Source organism: Schistocerca gregaria, chromosome 2 (assembly GCF_023897955.1).
Source record: "Schistocerca gregaria isolate iqSchGreg1 chromosome 2, iqSchGreg1.2, whole genome shotgun sequence".
Taxonomy (NCBI): Eukaryota; Metazoa; Arthropoda; class Insecta; order Orthoptera; family Acrididae; genus Schistocerca; species Schistocerca gregaria.
Window position 1 is genome coordinate 884,351,818 of NC_064921.1, and position 21,174 is coordinate 884,372,991.

A 21,174-nucleotide genomic window follows, 5' to 3' on the forward strand; every position below is an offset into this window, starting at 1 on the left:
TTTAAAATAATGACATAAATGTCTGGTCTTCTGGGCTTGAAATTTTTGTAAGTGGCTGGTCCTCAAATCATTCAGTTTTAAACACTCTGTGATTTAAAAAATTCATCCCACTTTCTCATACGTAACATAATTCATCTTGCATAAAACGAAATTTACTTTGACAGTAACACTTTTCAAACCACAATTCACAATACTATCCTGAGACTGTTAGAAAACAGTTGCAGTTGCCAGAGAGCACCAGAAAACAGGCATTATTGCGCATGTGCAGCTGCAATGCTGTAAGAAGCCCACATGTTCATATGTATAAAGCACTAAGAGAGCTTACATTATACCATAAAAGAAACAGGACATCAGAGGATACTCCAAGAGCTTCAGAATTTCGTAAACCCTACTAAGACGCATAATTTGGCTAGAAGTGCGCACTGATTTTTTCCAGATTCACAATAAAGTAGGTCCCATCTGATATTAAGCTTTTCAGTGTGGTTTTTAAGACGTAAATTTTCTTGGAGTACAAGTACTGTACTATCTCATATTTGGTTCTTTATTATGGCATACTGCCATACATGGAAGAAGATGAAAACATGCACTTGAAATTCAGCAAACAGTTGGAACCAGCCAATACTGTGGAATGAAACACTTCATTTCAAATACATTGAAAAGATTAATAAAGCCAAATTTCTTTAGCAAACTGACAAAAAAACTTCATTGTTCTTCAAGGTGATTAATGCTTGATTGATAATAGCTTGGAAATAAAATAAAATCAGAAAACTGAAACTAATTATATATTTTTGCCCTCCATAATTATGTGAATGTATTTTAATTCACCAGATAGCTCCCAGCCAAAGAAATCCGTTTTGTTTTCATTTGACATAGGAGCTGTAAACAAAGAGGAAACAGCGAAATCACTTAACGCAAACATGGGTTACATGGAGTCTAGCCCCCTCCACACAACAACTGAGACAACTCTGCACATGTGCGGATCTGGCAGCTACGGCGCATGAGAAAAATTTTTCTCATTAGCATCTGGCTGCTGGCTGCTACTGCCGATACAGATAATAGTCACACTTCAAGCAGCAGGAAGAGAGAGAAGGTGCTGTTCATATGCGCATGAGCCCACTGGCAACTGGTCAAATGAACCTAATTTCAAACAGTTGTGATGTCAGGCTCATAGAAAGTAGTTCATTGTTACGAAGTATTATATAATCTTCAACTTCAGGCCTTTGACAAATACTATGTGATCAAAGCTATCCGGACACCTCCAGAAACATATGTTTTTCATATTACGTGTATTTTGCTGCCACCTACTGGCAGGAACTCCATATCAGCGACCTCAGTAGTCACTAGAAATCATGGGAGAGCAGAATGGGGTGCTCCGCGGAACTCACAGACTTCGAATGTGGTCAGGTGATAGGGCGGCACTTGTGTCATGTGTCTGTACATGAGATTTTCACACTCCTGAACATTCCTAGGTCCACTGTTTCTGATGTGATAATGAAGTGGAAACACGAAGGGATACATACAGCACAAAAGCGTACAGGCCGACCTCATCTGTTGACTGACAGAGACCACCGACACTTGAAGAGGGTCATAATGTGTAATAGGCAGACATCTATCCAGACCATCACACAGGAATTTAAAACTGCATCAGGATCCACTGCAAGTACTATGACAGTTAGGCAGGAGGTGAGAAAACTTGGATTTCATGGACAAACGGCTGCTCATAAGCCACACATCATGCCAGTAAATGCCAAACAACGCCTTGCTTGGTGTAAGGAGCGTAAACAATGGATGATTGAACAGTGTAAAAACATTGTGTGGAGTGAAAATTATGGTACACAATGTGGCGATCTAATGGCAGGGTGTGGGTATGGTGAATGCCCAGTGAACGTCATCTGCCAGCAGGTGTAATGCCAAGAGTAAAATTCAGATGCGGTGGTGTTATGGTGTGGTCGTGTTTTTCATGGAGGGGCCTTGCACCACTTGTTTATCACAGCACAGTCCTACAATGATGTTTTAAGCACCTTCTTGCTTCCCACTGTCGAAGAGCAATTCGGGAATGACGATTACATCTTTCAACACGATCGAGCACTTGTTCATAATGCACGGCCTGTGGCAGAGTGCTTCCATGACAATAACATCCCTGTAATGGACTGGCCTGCACAGGGTCCTAACCTGAATCCTATACAACACCTTTGGGATGTTCTGGAACACCATCTTTGCGCCAGACCTCACCGACCAACATCGATACCTCTCCTCAGTGCAGCACTCCGTGAAGAATGGGCTGCCATTCCCCAAGAAACCTTCCAGCACCTGACTGAATGTATGCCTGCAAGAGTGGAAGCTGTCATCAAGACTAAGGGTGGGCAAACACCTTATTGAATTCCAGCATTTCCAATCGAGGGTGCCATGAACCTGTAAGTCATTTTCAGCCACAGAAGTCTTTTCTTTTTCCTCCCGTTTATATTTTATTGCTGCAGTATCATTCTCCAGCAGCCAATTCTTACCAGCCAAAATTAAAAAAATTTAACTGGAATCAAAAACAATTAAAAAAATCCCAGAATTTCAAAAAATTCTTGGGTTTTTCCCAGTTTTCTCCCAGATTAAAAAATTCCCAAGTTTTTCTCAGATTTCCTGGTTGTCCCGGGTCATATACACCCTGTATTATCAGTCTACTGATGCAATCTGTGATTCTTTTTATGGATGGGCAAAAAACTTCCCCTTTACCTGGACGTTTTTCATCAGAAATTCCAGATTTTTTTTAGGATGTAGTGTCCTATTTATCTGTTTAACATAGTAGTAACTTGTTCTAAAAGTAATCCTCAAATGACTGACCTCTTTATATAACTACTATGGCTCACAGATTGTTTTAGGCCATTTCACCAATGTATTAACTACACCTCCTTCTGCTTGAGATGGGGACTAGAATTACTGTGAAGGTATCTGTGAGTGGGCTTTCTGTGGACATTTTGCCCTAAAGCTGCCGCAGTTGTAAAATGTTGTTTTCCTCTTTAAGCAGGTGTTGCATAAACACTTCTTTTAGTAAATAATACAAACATACATTTCACTGTATGTGGAAGGAAGTGTGCATACTCCCACATTGGTAAGCTGTGGCCAAGAGTCCTTGGCAGTATACAAATATTCACAGTTCCTGCATCACTGGACTGACACACTCCTGTTCCACATCAAGTTCTGTTCATAAATGAGTGTATGCTTACTAGAGACTGTGTTCTGAATTCACACAACAGCCATGTCTGGGCAGACAAAAACCCTCATGCTCCGCATGTTCACAGATTTCAGTACCAGTTTGGTATTAATGTATGGGTAGGTATTCTGAACAGTCATGTAATTGGGCCATGCCTCCTTCCACTCAAGCTAACTGGTCCTGCATACTTGATCTTACTGCAAAACATATCAGATACGTTCTTGGAAAATCTGCCACTGAATGTCCATCAGGAAATGTGATTCCAGCATGATGGTGCATCACCTTACTTCTCACATGCAGTTTTGGGACATCTGAACAGTCGACATGATGAGAGATAGATAGATTAAGGTCATCCAACCATGTGCCCACCGTGACTGCTGGATTTAACTCCTATGGACTACTTTTTGTGGGGTCATATGCAAAGTATAATTTACGCAACTCCTGCAGACAGAGGAAGATCTGATGGCACAAGTTATGACTGCTGTACTAGAAACTGAAGAGACACTAGATTGAATGGACATATCAAAACATGCTTTGTAGGTGTAATGTCTGCAACAATAATAGTGGGCACCACATTAAGCCACTGTTGTAATGCATTAGTACTGTTCCGTATGTACAGTACACTGGGTTCATTTTGTTTTGGAATAATGTAAATGTATAATGTTTAAATGTTATTACAAACAAATGTGTTTAAGTGATAAATGGATGTTTCCTTTCGAATTGTTACCTAATAATTGTACGGCATCTTGCCTAATTCAATTCCTTAAGCAGAAATGGATGACCAAAACATCTGAATTGAAACCATCGTAAAGCAGAAACATTATGTTTCTGGACAGGGGTTCCTATTCAAAATATTGTGCACTCACTTCCTTCTACAAGTCCTAGAAGTCTCTAACAGGAATTTCCGAACACTTTGTGTAACCCAAGATGTTCAGAAGACAAACTGAGTTTCAAAGGATTCTTGCGCTGTTCTTTACCGATCATCACCATCTCAACATTTTTCCATAATACAGCCACCCTTCCCTGGAAATGGCACTCCTACAGTTCACTTACATAGATAATTGATCAATTAAGGCTTGTATTACTTCTGCAGGAATACCATCTGATCCAGCAGATTATTTCTTTTGTAACTGGAATATTTTTTCCCCCTGGAAGCACCTAACTTGCCATTTATATTGCCTTCCCAAAACAATGCTGATCTTCTGTTTTGCCAATATCTACAGTATACATAGTGCACACCACTGAACAGCAACGAATGCAGAAATGGGCAGTGTACTAACATTATTCTAATGTATAAATGCATTTTACCTTTTTGAAGACAGTGATGGATAACAGCTTCTCATAATTTTAGTGTTATGATTCCAAAATGGCTCCAGGAATGATTTTTACAGTGTCTGCTGATAATCAGACAGACTGAAACTGGTAGAAAATATACTCTGTAATTCCAGGGCTTGAGACCAAATGTACATCAGTTGAGCATAGAATTTTGTTCTTTGATAGTTGTCTTCAGATCTGAAGACAGGCATCATAAACTGAAATGGGAATCAAATTGTGTATGCTCCTGATCAAGCATTGGATTTAAAGAGAATTTAAATTGAAAGTTTGTTTATTAACAGCTCATGGAGTTAAAAAAACTGGCTTTCTTTGGATTACTTTATTCCATTAAAATCATTGGAAGAAAACAAAAACAGAAAGGAATATAAAGAAAAAAACCATGCCTCCTAATGCGCTGTGTCATTCACTCCTTGAGATGGTGCGTTACAATGATTTAGCAGCTTCATAGTAACATTCATCCCCTTGGATTAAAATCGTAACAAGGCATAAAAAAAAAAATCCCAAACAGACATAGAGATGGCACCAAGAACAAAGCTTATGAGATGCAGGCTCTGCAACAAAAGTGGAATAGTTCCAGGAAGAAGCAGTTTTGTAGTAGCCAAAATGTATCATCATAGAGAACCCAATTTTCTACTTTAAAAAAATTGGACACAGCCTTAATAGAGCATTGAGAAAACTAATTTTTGTTCTAACTGAATAAACTAAAACTGAACATCCCAACACAGGGTTAATACAGTTTAATATTCGAAATGAATTACATCAAGATAAACTGTAAAAATTAAATAACGATTGGCTATCATTGGGTACAGTTCTTAAGTTAAAATTTGAATATGATAAGGATGTTCTGGAAGAATGTAAATAATTCAGGAGTTCTCTAGGTGATCGTCATTGTGTGCCACACAAACACCAGCTCTGTTGTCAGTGCACCTGCTGCCTCTCCCATCCACATTCCTATAATGCACACCTGCTGCCTCATACTGAATCACCAGCTACCCCTCTTCCCATCTCTTTTCTCTCTCCCCCTGGCCCATCCAACATAACCCTTCACCCCAGAACACCTGCTGAAGAGCAGCGTCTACAGTGTAGGTTCAGCTGGCACAATGTAGCTGAACAGGTGTGTGTGTGTGTGTGTGTGTGTGTGTGTGTGTGTGTGTGTGTGTGTGTGTGCACACTCTAGCTCATTAAAGGATTCACTTGAAAGCCAGCAGTTTTCATTCTTATTTTTATGTCTGTGGATGACTCAAAATTTCTACTATTTCTCCTAAATTATTTAAATTAGAATCTGATCAAACCTGAAAGTAGAAAAAAAAAATAGACTACTTAATGCTTTTGTTTTGACAAAACGATAACAAAATGATAAGCTGTAGTTTTCATTGAAGTCTCTTGGTTAGATGTTATCATATTTAGACAAGAGAAAACAAAGAGTATTTCCTCTGTGGTTGAAAAAACAGACAATTATGTGTTGCATAAGACTCAATGTTATGCCCATTATTTTTTTTTATTTCATTAATGATATAGCATTCCAGATGCAGTCTCATACTGATTTCTATACAGATGACTCAACAGCAATAGTCTGCTGTAAAACTGACAGAGAGTTTATCCGCCATACTGAGTACACATTTGAGGAACTAGAGTCATGGGCCAAAAATAATACACAGCAAACACACACAACCAACACACAGCACAAGTGAGGTGTTGAAGTGAAATGTGTTCAAAAATGCTGAAAATCAGGCATCCTGGCGTGTGTTAACCAACTAAGTACAACTCCAGCATGACACATGTGAAATAATAAGACCACAAAATCAACACAGAAGATACTTCATGAACAAAAAGAAACAAAATGCTTATGGCACAAAACAAACCTTTCGACTGGTTGCAAAGACAGGCCATGTCTCCAAGAACAAAAACAATAACCTGAAACTACAATTTGCAAAAACAGAATAGAAAAATCATAAAAACAATATATATGTGAATTATACTATATGGACAAAAAACAGGACACTGCAAACAGTGTCAAGTTGCTTGGTATACTCTAGTTGAGGCGGTGTAAGAAGATCCCTGACAGCTTGTAGCACTGTTTCCAGCTTTCAAATCTGCAGTGCTAACAACTGTAGGTGAAATCAGTAGTCGTCCGTAGAGCTCTGACAATACCAAGACATTGGCATAGAGATGTTCTCAAAATCAAGTTAGATTACTAGTTGAGGTAGGCCCTTGAAGCTGCTATGTCCAGCCCACTACTACTGCCAGGGATCAACTTAAACTGACGAAACTTCAGTAAATAAAAATACATTGTGGAGTAACCATATGGGCAGTCTTGCTTTTCATGAAAATCTTATATAACATCATTGAAGTAGCTGTAAAAAAGCTATTAAGTGCAGTTTTTTTTGGGTCATTAGGTATAGTACCTTTTTCGGGGGAGAGAAACCCACAACTTTTTGAGGGAAACTACTTTTGCATCAGTATGAGACAGGACACAAAATAAGTTATGTGTTACCTACAGTGACTAAAACTGTATGCCTTTATAGGCCATGAAACTGGTTAATAAGATATAGGAGTGAGATTGTGACACAATTCTAAAAAACACTGCAGTTGATCTGGAAAAATATCTAAAAAGAAAGTGTTATTATAGTGTACAAGATTTCTTGCATGCTAATCATGTAAAATAGTACCTGTAAGTACCTGCACGTACCCACTAATTTAGTCAAAAATGTCCACTGATCCTCATTATAAGCTAACTGAAGAAGTAACACCTTACATATTGTAAATTTACATTAATTTTATTAGTCTATATATAACATTACAACTGACAGATCACCTTCATCACACACTTTGATTGTGTAAGACATGCAATGTGCTAATAAACATTCAATTTAATATAACTTGTGCTGGGCACTTCTGCCAACTCTTTTGGCATTTTTCTTATTAGATGTTCCTTTCAAATTACTGATGTATTAACACGATTGCACAAAGACCAGGATATTATCCCTCAAGCAAACTAAAAATTAATCCCATAACTACATCAACAGGTCTTAAGAAGCATGCAGTGCGCCAAAGGCTAAGATATACTGTATAACTGATGTAAATCGCAAGAGTGAGCTACATATTGTGGTATCCTTTAGAAAAGGGGAATTTAAATCAACATTAGTTTTGCGCTTGACATCAGTACCCAGTGTAGTCCACCCAAGCTACTTCTGATACAAAAATAATAAAAAAAAACTTGCCTCTGTGTCGTGGGCAATTTTATTGTTGCAGAGCACCAATACTTACTTGGAACAGCACAGGTCTCAATGTCAACATCAGAGCCGGTGCACGAGGCCCCGCCCTGGGCCGGACGAGGGCTGTCACACAGCCTCCGCCTCACACGTCGTCCTGCTGCCCCGCACTGGCCTTGGCAGGGTCCCCAAGGACCCCATGATGACCAGCCACCGTCCAGTGGACATTCAGCTCCTCTGTACTCCCCCAGAAGGCAGCGCAGTCTCATATCTTTGACTTCTGCTGCGGGCATCAGAATGGTTGAAATAACACATAGGCCTACAATGTGTATTCGGAAAGACACATTACAACATATTCCATTTATGTACAAACACAAATTTATTCATGAAACATAGACTGTGTATTGCAAGGGTATAGGCCTACCACAATTTTTTCAAATAATCATAATTATATTTCAGGTGTTAGGTGAGTCAGTGTATCATCTTCTGTGTGAGAGTGGCACTGAGTTGGTTATCAACTCCCTTGACCATTCAGACACAGCATTCTGCACCTCCTAGTCTATTAAAACTAATTTTAGAAATGGGGAAAAGCAAGTAGTCACCTGACAATACTATACTGTATGGAGTACGCCCAGAAGAGTTCATAATAGCCAAAGAAACAGTGGAGAAGCTTGACTGCTTTTATGCATTGTAGTGTTGAGCTTTATAGCAAAATTGTTTTAAATTAAAAAAAAAAGTCCCTTTATCATATGCCCTCTCTATGCACGCATTACATTAAAAGGCTGAACATCTACTATCAACAAAGAAAAATTATTAATAAAGTAGCGCTACATGTGTTACATTCTTATCAGAACACAATTTGAAATCACTGAAATAATTTACATTAAGGTGGATAAATGGTAATACTATACATAAAATCACACAACGAACAGGGAAAGAGTGGGGTGGATATTTAAATGACATTCAGTCCATACAGGTTACTGCACTGGTTTCTAACAGGTGTTTCATACTTCTCAAATCTCTCATCCCTGAAGGTTTTCCTTCATAATGAGATCCACAGAACATAATGGATGAACAAATGAACTCAAACAGAAGGGTGCCATTCCAAACATACAACCAGTTCATGACTGATCACTTAGTGATGACCTGCCCAAATTTTCAAAAAAGAGCTAAAACAGTCTTTTTTTAAAAAAAATGCTTTTAACTGTTTAGAAGAAGTTTTTAGCAATTTATATTTTATGAATTCGGATAAATTTTCAGAAGTGTTAATATTTTAACCTTATTCTTGAACCCTTTTTTGCATTAGTTCTGTTACTGGGGGCTATGTTACTTACAAATTGGAACTATGAGCCTTATAGTTAATGGTGCATCAATCTCACAGTAATTCATCCTCAGACCATTCAGCACTCCAGTCTCAAACATGTCAGACGAATTACAGGATAATATTTACCTATATGAACATATACAAAGTAGTAATAATACGAGAGATGGAAAGTTGCTACTCACCATATAGCAGAGATGCTGAGCCGCGATAGGCACAATAAAAAGATGCACACAATCATAGCTTTCGGTCATTAAGAACTTTGTCAGCAGACACACATACACATACGCACACACACTCACGCAAGTGCAACTTGCAACTCTCTGAGACTGCAGTTGTGTGTGCAACTTGCGCTTGCGTGTGTGTGTGCACGTGTGTATGTGTATCTACTGCTGACAAAGGCCTTAATGGCCAAAAGCTATGATTGTGTGCATCTTTTTATTGTGCCTATCGCGGCTCAGTATCTCCACTATATGGTGAGTAGCAACTTTCCTTCTCTCATATTGTTAGATTCCATCCTGTATTTTTCATTGTTTGACATACAAAGTAGTAGAACAGTTCTGGTAAAATGTAAACACTTTAGGAGTGAAGGAGACAACTCACCATAAAGCAGAAGTGTTGAGTCATTGACAATAACACACAAAAAAAGAGAAAATTTTCTAGATTTTAGAGTAAATCCTTTCTCAAACAACAGCGTGCACGTATACACAAACACGCAGTGCCTCTATAAATTGACAGCTGGATGGAGAACAGTGCTGAGAGGAGTGACATGGGTCAATAATTTTTAACGTTATGCCTGTAACCAGTCTTGAGGTCTGGGAGTAAACACTCCCTCTGTGAGCAACAAATTAGCAGCGTGCACTAAGAACTTTGTAATCTGTGATGCAGCACAGATTATAAGTGACACTGGTACTTCATCTACAGCTGTGGACATTTTGTATTTTAAACACCTTTATTAGGCTACTTCACTTTCACTAACTGATGCTAACCTCATGCTGTATGCCAGCGTATAATATTCAAATTTATGTGTTTCTGAAGCATTTATAAAGTAATTATTTATGTAATTTGACAGGTCTTTTCCACTTATATTAATGTTTCAGCATTTTGTACATGTAATTTTCTGCCCTTCATCTCTTCCCTGTTTCACTTTTTAATTTTTTTTAACAGACTTTGATTTATTGCCTGACTTTCTTATTATGATATAAATTACTTTTGTTTCATTTATTTGTTTATTTATTCCTCCTTACACCATTAAGGAGCCCATAGGCATCACTGGATGCTGATATGGAGAGGCATGTGGTCTGCCCACTGCTCTCCTGGCCGATCAAATACATTACAGACACGTACATGTACAAGTATAAAACATAAAGGAGGAGAGGATTAAGTGGGGATAGGATAGAAGCTGGCCATGGCCTAATCAAAGATACCATACCAGCATTCACCTTAGCAACTTATGAAAACCTTGAGAAATCCAAATCAGGATGGGAAGACGGAGAATAAATCCCCCTCCTCCTGCACGCAAGTCCAGTGCATTAAGACTGTAAAAACTGCCTCTCTCGGTATATGACTGGTAGCAGAATCACTAATACGTAGTCTAAACTGAGATTAGAACATGCTCAAGTAGTAAATAAATAATATAACACATGAAATTTTGATATAAAACTCTTTTGAAAAATGAAAATGCATGTCACATTACACAACACAGCTGAAAAATATAATACATGACCACACAAAAACCTGACACTATATCCATCACAACTAACATAGCACCACTACTTACTTGGAACAGCACAGGTCTCAATGTCAACATCATCAGAACAGAACGCAGCATGTTATTCTCAATGGAGAGAAGTCTTCCGAAGTAAGAGTGATTTCAGGTGTGCCGCAGGGGAGTGTCATAGGACCGTTGCTATTCACAATATACATAAATGACTTTGTGGATGACATCGGAAGTTCACTGAGGCTTTTTGCAGATAATGCTGTGGTGTATCGAGAGGTTGTAACGATGGAAAATTGTACTGAAATGCAGGAGGATCTGCAGCGAACTGACGCATGGTGTAGGGAATGGCAATTGAATTTCAATGTAGACAAGTGTAATGTGCTGTGAATACATAGAAAGATAGATCCCTTATCATTTAGCTACAAAATAGCAGGTCAGCAACTGGAAGCAGTTAATTCCATAAATTATCTGGGAGTACGCATTAGGAGTGATGTAAAGTGGAATGATCATATAAAGTTGATCGTCAGTAAAGCAGATGCCAGACTGAGATTCATTGGAAGAATCCTAATGAAATGCAATCCGAAAAACAAAGGAAGTAGGTTACAGTACGCTTGTTCGCCCACTGCTTGAATAATGCTCAGCAGTGTGGGATCCATATCAGATAGGGTTGATAGAAGAGATAGAGAAGATCCAACAGAGAGCAGCGCACTTCGTTACAGGATCATTTAGTAATCGCAAAAGCGTTACGGAGATGATAGATAAACTCCAGTGGAAGACTCTGCAGGAGAGATGCGCAGTAGCTCAGTACGGGCTTTAGTTAAAGTTTCGAGAACATACCTTCACTGAAGAGTCAAGCAGTATATTGCTCCCTCCTACATATATCTGATGAAGAGACCATGAGGATAAAATCATAGAGATTAGAGCCCACACAGAAGCATACCAACAATCCTTCTTTCCACGAACAATACGAGACTGGAGTAGAAGGGAGAACCAATAGGGGTACTCAGGGTACCCTCCGCCACACACCATCAGGTGGCTTGCGGAGTATGGATGTAGATGTAGATGTAGATCAGAGCCGGGGCACGATGTCACTTGCACTGCAGAGATGTTTTGCATTGCATCCAAAACAGAGGAATCAGATAACCAACAGCAGAGGAAAACTAGCAGCTACTAACTACTTCTAAATAGTTTTGCTTTTGCAGTTACCCATCAATATGCTTTTTTATAAGTTTTGACATATACTACAAAATGAGGATCTGTAGAACTTTCCATTTGAGACTGCCCTTTTGGAATCTTACAGGAAATCTTAACGCTAGACACAATCCAGCAACTAGATTCAATGATCAGACATGAATGGATTCTGGTCAGTTTCTTTGGAAAACACATTCGAGAATTAATCTTGAATCCTAAGGAGAAAGCACTGTGAGCATTGTTAGTACCTGATTGTGAAAGCACCTCTAACCAGAACTCTGTATTTAGATTCATTACAGAACTAGCACTGCTTTCTACCTAGAGAAATTGTCTTGTATAAACAAGAAGTAGGGGCCTACAAATCTTTCTTCTTGAACTCTAAGGGCAAGAGTATTATGATCAGATAGTCCTAGAATAATATTAATGATTTCTGTCCCTCTGGTATCCACATTTGGAAACATGGTGTCCGTAAGACTGTCTGTACTGTTTGGAGCAACTTATAACTCTGTTGAAATTGTGTCACACATAATACAGTGGCTTTTTTTTTGTTAACATAATGTCCAGCACACTCTTTACTTACTAACAAAAGTGTCTACATCCCCTAGGATTTCCATACTGCTATAATTATTACTTTACGCCAATCTCCATGCAACTGGACAGCAGCAGCTTCAAAATGCTTTTCAATACTCAAAGCTTCTGCCTCACACCTCATTTAATATTTGGATAAAATTCAAACACCTCCTCTTTTGGCATTCTTTCTACAGAACTGACTAGCCAGATTGTAATGATTAAAGTTAACAATATCTACTTCAAACTTCCTGCATCACTGTTCCTTAATACAAATACAGTCATTACTGGCATCATTAACTGTAACTTCAAAATATTTACTACTATAACTCTCCAGATATTATAGTTTAAAGTATGAAAATAACTGGAACAGAGGCTGATAACAGTTGTACTCATAGTTTGCTGTGTCATAAATGATAATAATAATTATTATAATAACAATTATTATTATTATTTCATGTGGCTCACTAGAGTGATGCAAGACTTTCAACAGGATGCCACTCCGATGAATTGCATGTCCCTAAGCTACCCCAGTTATCCAACTAGGGAAATGGGACCCACAGTTTAATGTAGAATGCAAATCACGTATCATTTCCAGCAACTCCCCACAATTTTGAGAGGTGAACGCTGCGTTAAAATGCAAGCTGCAAAATCCAGGGTCTGACTGGGCTGTTTTGAGACAGGATAGGCTACTAAAACTTCTTAAGCACTACAATAAACTGCAGGTCTTCCCTTTAGTTACATTATAAACCCTGATGCAGCACCTACCGGTGTAGCTGGATCTTCTGCTGCCAGTCTACTGTCACTGCTGCTGCTGCCTTCGGATCTCTGGGTGCTGGTGTAGGGTCTTATGCTGCCAGTGCGGGGTCATCCACTACTTATGTAGGATCCTCTGCTCCTGAAGGAGGTTCCTTCTGCTACTGGTGTAAGGTCTTCTACCTGGCCTCTACTGTGGGATATCTGGGTTCAGCTGAAGGTGATCAGATCTCTGCTGCAGGTGACCTGACCTCTGCTGTTGATGCCATGACTTAGGTAACTACTGATCAGGACTTTTGAAGATGTGTTGCTGCGACCTTCCCAACAGTACATTATTTCATGGCTTTCGGAATTTTGCCTGCCATAGTTACATCACAATAAATATTCGCATTATGGTTGCATGGAACCCGAAAGAAGAAAACTATGTACCACCAGCATTATTTCCTTTAAAGAGGTTTTATTCACTGCAGAATTCTTACACACCTCTTGACGTGACTGACTGACCATCATCTCTGCGCTATAAGTTTTTCGAGTTATCATGTAGCTTATTTTTTTGTGGTATGAGCAAGTATCGACATTGACCCTCCCATGCGCATGTCCATTCCCCTATCTCCCATAAAACTCCTTTATAACATGTTACTTTTGTCCGTGGGAAAAACGATGACTATTAATGGCTACTAAGTATAAACATATTTCTTAATCAAAGGATAAACCACAGATTATGCAGCCATACTTCAACTCATTTAGTCGCTTCACTTGCGATGTTTAATGTATTTTGTTGTACAACTGATCACGTCTATTTCACAGTATTGATTAACATTATTCTGATCTGCCCTATTTCAAAAATAAGACAACTGAAAACTGAAACTGTGCGGCAATCTCGAAGTCTAGACAAATTGTGTGGAAGGGTGGTGCACGTTTTATTGATATGCCGGCACAGTTAAACATTCCGTTCATTTCCATCGTCAATACTATTATTACAACGCGATATCACGTATTTATAAAATTCGCCACAAGAAATAATTTACGCGAAAAACCCCTACAGACAACAGAATTTAAATTCTTTGATAACAGACATTGCTTACCAGCATTTGAAATGGTTGTTAATAATAAAAGATGAATAATTAGGTCCATAGGTTACACAAACGTGATAGTTAAATAATAATTACACTGAACGACTTATGTCTGTTACCGCATACTGAACCAGTAATCACAACTACGTTTCAATGTCTTTCTACAGTGTGCTCAGTTACCATTGCCTTTCTGTATGGTATTGTTCCGAGATTATAATCGTAGGAAACGACTGGTAACAATACGTTGCAGCTTCATTCTTTACTTTGAACATTTTTAACGGCATTAATGTATCGCCTCGGATTTTATAGTGCAAATCAACGACCTTTTTCTTTCAAATTTTAAAAATTAAATAATTTAGTGTTCTAGTAAATTTAAAAGACGATCTGATAATAAACTGTGGGTGTATTAAGAATCAGTACTGTTGCGAAAGTGAAAGTATACTGTTGTTACTTTTACGAAACTGACAATGAATCGTGCCTTAAAAGCTGAAATCATTAAATAGTATCAGCACCAAACGTCACACTGAAGTCTGGTTTTCACCGGAGCGAATGGAATCGAACACATGGGAACGCTTTCGCAGAAAATTCGCCAGCTTTCGCAGAAAATTCGCCAGTTTTCACCACCATTCAGTTGTATCTGTGGAGAAGCGTTTACATTACAGCGAAAGGAAAGCTGCCCCTATGTGGTCAATAATACTGCACAATAATATTCGGAATCCTGGGATGTGCTGGACGTCTGTTGGATCCCCACGGTCAGTCCAAAACAGTGATCCCATCCACTGTAGCCTCAAGCTGTGTAACAAAAGCCAACACAGCCTGGAGCTGAGAGTGAAGTGTCACCAACTTGGTTCACATTCTGTTCACAGCAATCAGTCCACACATGAGTCCTGTATCAAAAGAGTATAGTCTCATGTCAAGTACAACCTCTCATAGGCTGTTCCCAAATCCTAAAAATGCGCTTTCAACTCATACATACTGATCTTGTCAGCCCACTACCCATCTCCTACAGCTAAATCTGTATCCTCTGGACACTGGATTGCGTAACGCGATGGGTTGAAACAACACCACTAAAACAGATAATAGCTAAATCTACCACCAAAGCGTTTATTGAAACATGGATCTCACGTTTCAGCTGCCCCCTGTCCTTCACAACAGATCAGGGCCAGCAGTTTGAATCTCCTCTCTTCCTCGAACTATGCAATACGACAGACACTAAGTGCTCCAGCAGTAACGCATACCATCTTCAGAGCAACAGTTTGGTCGAGTGATGTCACCATACTTCAAAAGGAGCCTCCATATGCCATGGACTGAGAAGCAGCCCTGAGTTCTCCTTGGAATTTGCCCAGCACAAAAATAAAACCTCATAGCCTCACTGGACGAAATTCTATACATAGACATGCAATACCTCCCAGTAGGCTTTGTGCTCCAAGAATCACCTACACTCCAAGGACTACTGAACTTAGTCACAAGTGTTAAGATTCACATAACACGTTTCTGTACACAATCGACTCTTCCAAACTCGTCACCTAAAGTCTTTGTTCAAGAAACACTCAGAGACTGTGACTTCATAATCTTAAGAGATGACACGGTACAGCCTGCCCTACAGCCCCCACCTCCCCAACCTGCCCCCCCCCCTCCCCTACAGAGGACTGCACAAAGTGCACTAAAGAGCTGATCGTATCTCCCCGATATTAATCAATGGAAAACCTCCAACCATGGACATCCACTGACTGATACTCATGAGGACGGTTCAAGATGCCTCACCTGACGACAACAGCCCCCCTCCAACACTTCCCGACTCTCTTGGTAGTGACAATGCACTGTCGACCTTAATACATCTGGACAGCCGAGACTTCCTTCCCAAATATCTCCATTTCGGGCCGACCGCGGTGGCCAGGCGGTTCTCGGCGCTGCAGTGCGGAACCGCTCGACTGCTACGGCCGCAGGTTCAAATCCAGCCTCGGGCATGGATGTGTGTGATGTCTTAAGGTTAGTTAGGTTTAAGTAGTTCTAAGTTATAGGGGACTGATGACCCCAGATGTTAAGTCCCATAGTGCTCAGAGCCATTTGAACCATTTTTGAACCTTTATTTCAAACTCATAGACACTGATCTCCTTATCAAAGTTGAGCTTGCTGGTCGGAAGACTGCAGATGGTCCCATTATAAGCCACTTCTGCCGGAATATCAAATTTCCCCACGACATTCGTATTGCCACTCTCACGTCTCGTGTTTCCAGCAAAGGAATCCTCCCAACCATGGCACCACATTTACTTCCAACAAACCACAAACCATCGCTGGCACCATTCAGCTCCACCTGACACCACCACTCAGCCACGCTACAGCCAGCCCCATTGCATGCCGGCCTGCCTCCTGATCAGCACTTGCATGCAATCAGTCTGGTGCACGTCATTGCCCGATGCTGCAGAGGACAGCGCACCCACCTACATGCACCCTCTCAGCCTCGACAGCCACACTTTGTGCAGCGTCTGTCACCACACTCCATGTTGGGGGCGAGGATAGGGGCTCTATGGGAACACTGCTCCATAAAATAACATCGCTGTTGGTCGGCATGGACCCTGTGTGGGCAGCTCTTTGACCGACAGTAAGTCTGATGACTTTGTCACAATCATTTGTACATGAAGTGTGTAACCTCCCCACAAAATAATTTCCGTAACCTACCAATAATAAGAAATATAATTATTTATAGCATTCAGCGTAACCTCCCGCAGATAAATTCCTTAACCTACCAATAATACAATGCGACTAATCTCTCAATAAAATTGTCGCTCGCTTATAACCTTTCAATAATTGACTGTCAATTTAACCTGGTAAATTTTGGACGTCAGCAGTGCTGCGTCATGGCCCTGATACATCATTCTGAATAAACTGAAAAATCTTACCTATAAGAAATTTTTCTGGCGCAGCTAAGTGCAATGCTGGCCGACAGATTTGTCTTATACAAAAGGAAAGAACTGATTTTTCTTTTCAATAATCGGGATGGCCAAGGATCGGAGAAATTAGTAAGTTCTTTAAATTGAAATGAATGATTGTCAAAAGTTACTTTTTATGAGAAAGATTCTTATTAAGCGATTTTTTTAAAAACATTTACATGGGACTTGATATAACAATACTACATATGCGCGAGGCTGCTTTTACCTTATCCTACAACGCTCAGGCTCTGCCATCACTGCACACGACCGGCCCAGCCAACACGATACACCAGACTGCTCGCTAGCAACTACTTACTGCTACTGCCACACAGTTCCAACAGCAGTCAACACTGCTCTATGGTCTCAGATTCTCTGATAGCTTACATGTCGAAGGCAGCGCGTGAGCAATCCATCGAAATTACATCTGCTCGACTGCGCTAGCAACAAATTCTTTAATCATGGACCTCTTACAAGTGTATATCCAAAAAGTAAAAATGTTATACAGTGTATTTGGACGAAACGATTACTCATCACTATCGTTTACTACACCTTGTGAATCTACACAACCAACCATATTTCTTTTCTGTAAATTGAATGGAATCACTGCTGTCAGCTGATGTGGGTCGTTAAGTAAAATCAGCGGCTCTGAGTGAAAATGTGTAGCAGATGGGACTCGAACCCAGATCCTCCTGCTTACTAGACAGGCATGGTAACCACTGCACCATCTGGGACACAGCGTTATCACAACTGCGTGGACTATCTCAGCACCTGTCACCACGCTCCCACCAACGACTGTCACCTATCCGCAGATCCTATCGATTATACTCCCATTCACTGCTCAGAGATTCCCGCAGGAGATCGGGCGTATTTATGCATCCACACTGGAGGAGACGGGTCCATTGTCCAGCCAGGCTTATCAATTATATGAATGCATGGTGTCTGTTCTTTAGCACATGTCCGAAAGAACAGATACCACTCAGAATCCGCAGGTGTGGAACATTATATGTAAATTGAAGTGGATCACTGCTGTAAGCTGCAGGGAGACATTAAGCAGAATCAGTGGCACAGAGCGAAAATGTGTAATTGACTGGAATTTGAACCCGGGATTTCCTGTTTACTTGGCAGGTGCAGTAACCACTGCTCCGTCTGGGACACAGCGTTATTGCAACTGCACTGACTATCTCGTCACACCTCGCGGCCGACCCACACTCTCACCGAGTGCGAACTATCTTCAGTCCCTGTCCATTATACTCCCATTCGCTACTGAGAGATACTCACAGGAGTTCAGACATATTTGTGAATCTCTGAAAGAACAGACACATTGCATTCGTATAATATTTCGTTTCCTTTGGCATATGTGCCGTGTATCTCTTGGAGGACGCCAGAACTACCTATGGAAAATGGAAATAAGAGTTTGGTATCATTGACCGGGAGGCTCCTTACAGGGCAGGTCCGGCCGCCTTGGTGCAGGTGTTATTACATTCGACGCCACATTGGGCGACCTGCGCGCCGGATGGGGATGAAATGATGATGAAGACAACACAAGATATCCCTTTCCATATATTTGACATGCACAATATAAATTACGACAAAAGATCTATACATGCGTAATGTTGTGTGAACTTTAATGTCTAATTGTGATACGGACGAAGTGACGAAATAACTTTAGAGACAATTTATCGATAATGATAACAGAAAGAGGACATTATTCTCCGTGACATAAGATCATACGTGTAAACTGAAGAACTGAACACTATAACCTTTTTTATATTATAAAAGGACTGGAAGACAATGAACTTAGTCGTCTTCTGACGTTTTCTTGTGTCTTAGCTATTGTTTTGAGTGCAGAAGGTACGATTGTATTGCGATTTCTTTTGTCTTGCTCTCGCTTAATTACTAGAACATAAATAATGTGTAAAAGAGTTACGAAAATATAATAAGCTAATCTGGAGCGCAGAGTACTCATTTAAAGAACCCACGCCACATTTGTTATAACGCAAGAGTTTATGTAGCATTTTTTGCAGCTGCTGCGGAGCTAGCTGCGATCATCTTTGACTGATAAAGTTGACCACCATTACGCGGCGCATTTAAACTTTTTATTTCCACGGGAAATACGACGAAGCCGGACCAGAAGAACTTATTTAAAAATATTATCAAAATTAATTAGCAACAAATGGTTCAAATGGCTCTGAGCACTATGGGACTTAACATCTGTGGTCACCAGTCCCCTAGAATTTAGAACTACTTAAACCTAACTAATCTAAGGACATCACACACATCCATGCACGAAGCAGGATTCGAATCTGCGACGGCAGCAGTCCCGCGGTTCCGGACTGCAGCGCCTAGAACCGCACGGCCGGCAATTAACATCAAATCACAATATTTATTTTATCATAAAGCGACTATTTTCAGTGATACAATTTATTATAGGTCAGGTGCCTCTTTGCATAAATTTTATTACGTTAGAACATCTGATACTATTTGTAGGGAGCCTGGCGCTCGTTTTCAATCAGAATTTAAAGTTTAATTTGGCAACCTACAAATGTAATATTGCTAATTTGTAATTGTTTCTTAAGAGGATTTATGAAAGATAGCTTTACGAAATTTACCTTCACGAACTTAATATAATCCTCATATCACTTATAGCACAAAGAGACATTACAAACACCCAGTCCCTGAGCGGAGAAAATTCCCGACCCAGCCGGGAATCGAACCCGGGCCCCTATTCAGCTATTGGGGCGGCCAGAACTACCTATGATGTCTCTAGTCTTGTACCAGCCTCATTACATTCCCTTCAGGCCGCTCCATCAGTTACGCAACTCATTTCAGTAACATACATTCCCTTCAGACCGCTCCATCAGTTACGCAACTCATTTCAGTAACAAAAGTACACAAGACATTAGAAGAAAGCTTTCTGTAGTGCTGGAGCCTAGTGGAGAGGATGCAAACATCCTTCGATAGTTTGCTAAAAGAACAACCGTCAGAAAACAAGCGAGTACTAGAGAAAGTGATTTGCGGACCAACGGTGACCGAATGCTGTTCACGCGCCTTCGCCTCCGGTCTACACAACCGGTGTAGAGAATTCTTGCTCACTGTTGTTCTGCTTGTGTTCACTACTTCTTGAACCAGGCTTGAGTCGTATTGCAAGCATAAGCTGCAAGTAGATAACACGATGTTACAGCACAACCATCAACATTACCATCATTGTATACAGATCAATTTAGTCTACGATTCTTTTAAGCTTACCCCCACGAATTAATCTGAAGATCAGATAGCTTTAGAACTACCACTAGGTACAGAGAAGAGACAGCAACCACTGAACTGTGTCAAAAACGCGAAACGTGTGTCTGTCATGCACTTGACACACTGTAGCAGTGAGCGGTGCAGAGGGGTGATGATGTTCAGCACACCGGCCTCCCGCCCGTTGTCAGCTTTCCAGACAATTGTTGTTTTTTTTTTTTTTTTTTTTGGGTGGCGGAGGGACGATGGCCCCATCCTCCCCTACAGCCCTTCCTTGCTCTCGTCAAATGTGTCTTCATCCGCCAGGCTTCAGCGACATCTGTATCTACAGGGTATTACAAAAAGGTACGGCCAAACTTTCAGGAAACACTCCTCACACACAAATAAAGAAAAGATGTTATGTGGACATGTGTCCGAAAACGCTTAATTTCCATGTTAAAGCTCATTTTAGTTTCCTCAGTATGTACTGTACTTCCTCGATTCACCGCCAGTTGGCCCAATTGAAGAAAGGTAATGTTGACTTCGGTGATTGTGTTGACATGCGACTCATTGCTCTACAGTACTAGCATCAAGCACTTCAGTACGTATCATCAACAGGTTAGTGTTCATCACGAACGTGGTTTTGCA

General features: G+C 40.3%; 1 protein-coding gene across 5 annotated transcripts in view; it reads right to left on the bottom strand.

Moving 5' to 3' along the window:
* Positions 1-14,592, bottom strand: part of LOC126335308 (uncharacterized) — a 328,273-nt gene extending 313,681 nt beyond the window's left edge. The window contains exons 1-2 of one of the 5 annotated variants that reach the window (XM_049998445.1): positions 14,390-14,592; positions 7,805-8,032 (exon numbers count right to left, since the gene is read on the bottom strand). In XM_049998445.1, the coding sequence (XP_049854402.1) occupies positions 7,805-8,032; positions 14,390-14,438 (277 nt within the window). In that variant the 5' untranslated portion in view covers positions 14,439-14,592. The remainder of the gene's footprint in view (positions 1-7,804; positions 8,033-14,389) is intronic. The other 4 variants (XM_049998442.1, XM_049998443.1, XM_049998444.1 and 1 more) reach the window with 4 other exon arrangements.
* Positions 14,593-21,174: the final 6,582 nt, after the last annotated feature.